Source organism: Crocuta crocuta, unplaced genomic scaffold, assembly GCF_008692635.1.
Source record: "Crocuta crocuta isolate KB4526 unplaced genomic scaffold, BGI_CrCroc_1.0 scaffold27, whole genome shotgun sequence".
Taxonomy (NCBI): domain Eukaryota; kingdom Metazoa; phylum Chordata; class Mammalia; order Carnivora; family Hyaenidae; genus Crocuta; species Crocuta crocuta.
In genome coordinates this window covers 6,329,476-6,336,779 of record NW_027532250.1, presented here as the reverse complement: position 1 = coordinate 6,336,779, position 7,304 = coordinate 6,329,476, and the positions used below count along the sequence as shown (strand labels likewise).

Below are 7,304 nucleotides of genomic sequence, written 5' to 3'. Positions count from 1 at the left end.
GGCCGGCGTGTGGTCTGCTAACGGCCGCATAAAGGCCAGGTGCTAAATGATTTTTCCAGCCCCGACATCCCATCCCCTTTTCGGGGGTGCTTTGCTTAGGGACCACCTCCAGCTCCCCAGTCACGGAAACAGTTTGTTGTTAAACTGAGGGAGGGTGGTGATGCTGGCGATCAGTGAAGGCACTCCTGACAGCGGATGGAAACTGAAATTTGCAATCCCACTTCTTTCGGATACTTCTTAAGCATTTAGCTGGAACGCGGGAAAACACTGGCAGGGGCTGATTGGGCTCCATGAGGTTTAATGCCTGAGCCCCAGGCTTGGGAGACTGGAGGTTAGGATGTGTTGGGTAGCTGCTAAGGGGTCATCCCTCAAAGAAAAGAAAAGAAAAGAAAAAAGCTGCAGGAGCTTGTCAGGAATGTCCCAGCCCCCATGCCTCCTGTAAACGTGAACCAAACTGTAAGCGGGACCTCTGACGGCCTTTCGGTTGTGAACAAGAGAAAGCACTTGGAAAATGTTTTTTGACATGAAAACAAACACAGTCGGCCTCCCTTTAGTCTGGAGCAACAACCAGAACACATCAGCTTCCAATCTGTCTAAATGTGACAGCTCGCACACGGGCCAAGACTGACCTCCTGAGGCCGATGTCTTGGCTACTGGATGCAAACGAGAAAGGCCACATCAGTGCTTTCCAGTTTTCTGAAGGAATCAACCCGATTCATCTAGGGCGTGTCTATGCTGCAAAACTCCGCATGTCCTTTGGATAATGCGTACAGGGGTTACCTAGCTGGATCTGGTCAGCTCTGTAAACATTAGCCTGCACCCAGGGTTCTGTGAACTTGTCTTCCAGAATCCCGTTACAACAGGCCGTTTTGTTTTTAAATCGCAATCACCTACTCGACCACTTCGTGGCGGGGGGATCTCAACACTTCATAAGATAGTTCTCTTCCTTGACCAGAGGAAGGCTCAGAGGTGAAGTCAGTGCCCTCTCCAGCCACAAAAGAGAGGATTCCTTCTTCCACAAAGCCACCCCCTTCTTTCTCCAAAGATGCTTTCTCCTTAGACTCAGGTGACTGATGAGCTCTGAGGTGGGTAGCTTTGTGGGGCTTTTTTTGTTGTTTTGTGCTTTTGCTAGCATGATTCACAAATTTTCAAGAATACATCATTTCTCTAGGAGTGGGGGTGGGGGATCCTCAACATCTGTAAAAAGAGACACCTGAAAAAGACTTCAACCATTTATAAATATTTTCTAATTCCAACAGGGGTGGGTGACATTTTCGGGACAGATAAAAAGCCTAAAAAACAGATAAGAAAATAAAATTTAATAACCTACTAATTTGGATTGCCATTATATATTATCAAGCAGCAGTATTTTTGTACAATACAGGAAGACTTGCAAACTCTGGAAGTATACTACATTCAGCAACACGGTAGATTCCTGTTGGCAGTGCTACATATTTACATTACCTTGGATGTAGCAAGTGCAAACCTCCACCTGAGACCCTTCTCACACGTGCAACACACACATCGTTCCCACTTAGAAAGCCTTACTTTCTCCTCAGAGGATCCTATTGTCTCTTCCCAGACTGAAACTATTTCGTGAGCAATTCCTCTTGGCAACATTTCCTCCTGGCATCAGTTACTGACCAAACTTTCCTGCTAGCTGTCGGTTCCTAATACACATTCTCTCGCCTGTTTGTCTCAAAACGAATGCTCTTTGTTTCTCCTTCCTTCGCTATTTGGTAGAGTTGTTTACAAAAGGGCTTCCTCTAATATCCAGCCTAGGAGGTCTTAGAAAAAGCTTGTGCGTGCATTATACACACATGTACGTGCACAGATTCGTACAAGAGTTCGAACTAGCAGGAGGCCCTTTTCACTAACCTAGAAGATTGATGGAAAACGCATTAGCCCTTGTTCGTCTCATCCAGGCACAATGGAGCAGAGCGACTTTGCTTATAATAGCAGGAAGGCACTTGGGTAAAACATTCAGATAACTGAGGAAGGTCAACATCCTTCATGTGCAACAAAAAAAAAAAAAAAAGGGAAATGGTTCCTAGTCAGGTCGGGTGAGAACAGATCAGTCACCAAGCACTTTTAACTCTGCCCCAGTTAAGTCCAATATTGCTGGGAAACTGCTGGTATAAGGAAACTTTTCATGAATTCAGAAGAATTTCACATCCCAGGAGCTCTGCAGCAACGGTCAAGTTCTCACCCGCATTTTGCGTAAAAGCAGATTTTGCTGAACTTTGTGCTTGGGTGGAAGAGAGGTCCCCAGGTGTTGGGGGGGGGACATGCTGGGTATCTATTAAAAGGTCACACCCTGGGCGTTCTGTCCACTCTCTGGAGCACCGGACCCACCAGCCCCTAGTCCCCAGGCCGCGCTCCCGGCAGGGCTATGGGGGAAGGTTTAACCTCTGCGTAACCTTAACAAGAAAGCCAGGACGTGTATATCCCCCAGGGAGAGCCCTGACCGGCCAGGATTCTCTTCCTAGGCTTCTATCTAGCAGATCTGCCTGAGCAATCGCGAAGCACAGCCTTTCGAAGAGCGCCGGGAACGTCTGCGCTATTTTGATTATCGGGGAAGAAGCCGAACTGCTGAACACGGACCCCTGGCTTGTTCCGGGGTGTCTCCGACACCTGCCGCCAGGAACGCGTCTGGGTGATGAGAGCCCACCCCTGCGCAGGGCTCGGACTCTTCTGCACCAGCGAAGGAAGACTCGTGAGGGCGCGGGGTGCCCAGCACCACGGGACCGGTCTGGGCGGAGCGCCTTCGGTCTGAGGTCTACACGGAGGGCCGCTCCTCTTCGATGTGGATGCAGGCGGCTAATGCAGACAGGGCTTTGGGACCCAGGGCCCTTGGAAATGGCTTCAGGTAAAAATCACCAATGAACTCTGGGGCCACAGCCTGAGCTCGCATCCCACGTGGAGTCTAGGCCAGAGAGAGGGAACTCCGCCCCGTCATGGGGGAACCCACTTCGAGAAACACTTGGGCCTGCCCCTTGCCTCCTCTCTCACAATTTAACAAAAATACCTTCACTTTTTTTTTTTTTTGGTTGGTTTAGCTCTTTGATTCCTTCTCGAAATTCAATGCATGTGCTTGAGATTCTTCTTCTTTACTAGTTTATGGAAAAGCACTCTGGCTGTTGGGAGGAAAGAAAGCAAGACCAGCAGAAAGCCCTCAGCTTGCAGGGGTGCAGAGGCGCTAACAGTGCAGCCTGGGGTCCCCGCCCCAGTCTGATGGCCCGCTGCAGGGGTGAGGAGCCGCTGGCCCGGAGAGAGCCCCAGCTCCAGCCAGCTCTCTGAAGCAGAAGGGAAAAAAAAAATAATTACAAATGTGTACACGTGTCATAACTTAACGCCGAGTTTTAACAGGCCCTCTTGTTATGGGCCAGACAGTTGTGCTTCAGAATGAGAATACTCAAAACTCAGGCTCGAGCTGTGGCCCAGCGGTGGCCTGGGACGGGTGATCCCTAAGGAGGCAGTCCGGCTTCCGTTTTTCTTCAGCCCCTAAGCCAGACTCTTGGGTCACGTTCCTTTGGTTGCTGTGTGAAAACTCCTTTCCTTCAAAAGGTACAGAAGCTGTATCTGTGACCTGGAAAAATGAACGCAGGGCTGGGGTTTAATGACAGGGCCCACATCTTCCATCCCCCCCCCCAGCCCCCGCCCTGGGCTCCGGGCCGGCCGGCCGGGGGCGGCTGCGGCGTGCTGGCTTGTTCAGAACTGTGTGTTTTTGGTCAGCAGGCACTTAAGGACACCATGAAAGTCAAACCGAGATGCTCTCTGGGATTTAAGACAAAAATCAAAAGGCAGAGTGTCCCCTCTGGTGTTTACACAGAGAGGTGGCGAGCTCCTGAATCGAGGGTCAGCTTTCTGCCCACACATTGTCCCGCGTGCGGCCTCCGGGCCAGGAGATGTACAGGAAAGAGAACAGAAGGTGAGAGGCAGTGGAGGGCTCCGAGGGGTCAGATACGGGAGGTTTCTTCCTAACGGCATCTTCTACGTCTGATTTCTGGCGGGAGGTCCTGAAAACTCCTTCCTGATAATTTCATTAACTACAAAAGAAAAGAGAGAAAGAGAGAGAGAGAGGAGGGGCGAGTGAGCGGGCACCAACAACACGGGTCGGATTAGCTTTCTAGAACCTTTAAAAAAATGCACTTTTGTTCTCTCCGTTTGACAATTTTTAACATAGGAAATGCCTTCCTGTGCTCTGTTTTCCCGGATGATCATATTTTGTGCTACAGTTTTGTCAGTGGAGGGGACTGTACAAAATGGTGACAGAAACGAGCTCGGCTCTAGGGCAGGATCTAAGCCTGTTCAGGCTCTCTGAGGCCGCCACACTCCCTCCCTTATCACAGCATCCAGAAAATTCCTACTGAGGGACTAAGCCATAGTTGACCCACAAAACAGTTCTCGAAAGGGAGACTTTTCCAGAGAGAGTAGATGGAAATACCACGAAGAGTAGCTATCCGTGTAGACAAGATCTCTCTCAGTTCAGCCAGGAAACACACACACACACACACACACACACACACACACACACACGCACACACACACTGTCCTCTCAGGGGGTTTGGAAACTTTGGCCTCCCCCTCAGAAGGGAACCGGGAACGTGATGTCCTCTCCCCGCCCCTCTCAGCCCCTTAGCCGGGACCCTGGTCTCTGTAAGCAGGGCAATAAGGTGTTAGAATGTGGATCTGGCAAAAAGGGCTTCCTTCAGCCCTCTCGGTAAAAAGCTGCTCTCTGTGGCAGCCCAGGCAGAGGTGTGCACGCGCTCCGAGGGGGGAGTCCCCGCGCCTGTGCAGCGGGATGGGTCCGCAGGTCCCAGGGGCCGGGGGAGAGAGGAGGGAGCCCCCTGCTAGGTGCCTTGTGGGGGGGGTCACTGAATCTCCCCTCAGTCCTTCCCCAGCCCCCTCGTACTGGGGGCAGGTCGTCACCTTTACCTTCCTGTGATCCTCCCTGCTTCTAACCGTTGAGATTTGCACCGAGCCTCCCCACGGGGCTCGAGCTGAGCCCTCTTAGGTCCAGCATGTTTTTTCCAGAAGACCCCTCCATGGACGAGAACACAAGCCCCGGAGTAAGAGGAGCACCAACGCCGACTGCCTTCAGGACGGAAAAGGCACGTCTGACCTTCGGCTCCCTCACTCCACTGGCAGCGGTGTGACTCGACCTCTCTGTGCCTCGGTTTCCTCCTCTGGCGAGTGGAACTCCTGGTGTGCACCGTTTGCTCCCCGGTAGGCACTGAGGTCCGTCGGCAATGCCCCTGGCACCCGCCTGCTAAACAGTGTTCCGTANTTTGGGTCGGACTCTGAAGATAGTGCTTCGCACCAGGAGGCTTCATTTTGTGCTAGAAAGTATTGAGGCCCCGCTCTCTGTTCTTCAGCTATGGGCTGAGAGCACGCGGGAGTGTGGGTTCCGGAGCCCGACAGCCAGGGTTAGAATCCCTCCTCGACTGCTTCTTCGCTTACTGACACTTGCCTCAGTCTCCCCATCTGTAAATCGGGTCTAAACATGGCTTCATCCTTCTGGAGGAGCTTGGATAAGATAATGCAAGTGCTGGAATTATCGCAGTGCCCAGAGTCCAGCAGGTATTCACAGCATCGTGTGCATTAGGTATACGCGCTAGAGGTGTACGGAGGTGCGCGTGCGTATTAGAATAGCAGAGCGTAGCAGCCGATCTGCTAATAGCAGCTCAGAGGATGAATTCACTTTCAGCGAACCAACGTCGTTACCTGGGTGCTTACTGTATACCAGGTACCAGCTTAGCTGCCTCCCAGGGCCCCTCAAGCAGGAACCCTGTGATGAAGGGCAGCCCCCTGCCCCCCCACCTTCCATCCAGTTCATGAACCCTGCCCCATGCCCGGGCCTGGAAAGCTGGGAGCCCTGGGTGAGGCAGGCAGGCAGGGAGCAGTAGCGAAAGCAGAATGCCAGGCGCAGGGAGGTGGGGTCAGTACAGCTTCATGCGAAGCTTTTCAAAGCCCGGATTCTGAAAGGCTTCCTGTTTTCTCAATCTAGGAAACTGGAGGAGTCGATCCTTAATGGAAACTTTCCACAGCCTTGGCTTTCTAAAAATACCCGGTAGGCAACGGTGCTGGCACCCCGGCCCTCGCTGAAGGGTCGTTTCCCTTCTCCGAAGGCAGGGGGCTGGGGCCGGGGCCGGGGTGGAGGCACGTTCAAGCAGAGAGAAGCGCTTCCTACAAGCTATGGTCAGGTAGAAACTAAGAGTTGTGTCTGGAAAACTCCAGACACCATGCACTTAGCCCTTCGTGTGGTTGGGGGTGGTGAGAAGGTGGCTGTGCGCTCAGGCCCTGAAGCGAGGCCCGCCCAAACCCCACAGAGACCTCTCTGGTGAGACGAGCCCTCTCTTGCTGAAACCTCAGAGCTGGCTGCCCTGGCCGTGAGCGAGGAGAAAGTTCTAAAGCAGGAGTGGCCCGCTGGGTGGCCCACCGCTTGGGGGGACCTGGAGCCCAAGTCGGGGAGGGTCTCCTGTCTGCGGGGAGGTCTCCCCTCTGCAGCCCCGAGTACCCGAACCACTTCCCTGATGCCCACCCCGCAACCTCTCCCTGGGCCTCCGTCCCGGCCTCTGTGCTTTATGGGACGGGGCCCCCCCGCCGCCCCTGGTTCCCCAGCTCTGCTCTCCCGCAGCGGCTCTGCCTGCCCGCGGTCTCCCTTCCGCCCAAACCCCTGCTCTGGGCCCCGCCTGCATTCTTCTGGTAGAGGAAGGGCTCTATCAGCCCCCACGGCCTCTACTGCCTTTCTCCTCACTCCCTCATTCAAGGCTCTCTGCTCCCTCTCCTCCATGAAGGCTGCCTGGGTGCTCCGCCCTGCAGCCCCACAGTCCTGCCCAGTCTCCTCCGTTTATCGGTTCCAGGCGATTCACTAGCTAGTGCTCTGTTGTTCTTGTTCCCCCAGGGAATCCTCAGCTTTTAAACAGAGCCTCGTGGGGCGCCTGGGTGGCTTAGTCGGTTGAGCGTCCGACTTTCGCTTGGGTCATGATCTCGCGGTTCGTGGGTTCGAGCCCCGCGTCGGGCTCTGTGCTGACTGCCAGCTCAGAGCCTGGAGCCTGTTTCAGTCTGTGACTCCCTCTCTCTCTGACCCTCCCCTGCTCACGCTGTTTCTCTCTCCTAGAAATAAATAAAACCTTAAAAAAAAATAAAAATAAACAGAGCCTCGGGACTGAGGAGGTGCTCAATAATGCCCTTCTGGGCTTCCTTTTTCTCCTGAAGTGGTAAGTAGCCTCAGGTGGCACGGACAGCTCTGGCTCCCTTGTCCCCCCCCCCCCCCCCCCCCCCCCCCCCGTCTGCACACA

At 53.7% G+C, this 7,304-nt stretch overlaps 1 protein-coding gene across 5 annotated transcripts in view; it reads right to left on the bottom strand.

The window, feature by feature from the left end:
* Positions 1 to 2,019: 2,019 nt before the first annotated feature.
* Positions 2,020 to 7,304, bottom strand: part of NFATC2 (nuclear factor of activated T cells 2) — a 123,322-nt gene continuing 118,037 nt past the window's right edge. For 3 of the 5 annotated variants that reach the window (XM_077778294.1, XM_077778290.1, XM_077778291.1), the window contains exon 8: positions 2,020 to 4,049. In XM_077778294.1, the coding sequence (XP_077634420.1) occupies positions 3,994 to 4,049 (56 nt within the window). In that variant the 3' untranslated portion in view covers positions 2,020 to 3,993. The remainder of the gene's footprint in view (positions 4,050 to 7,304) is intronic. The other 2 variants (XM_077778293.1, XM_077778292.1) reach the window with 2 other exon arrangements.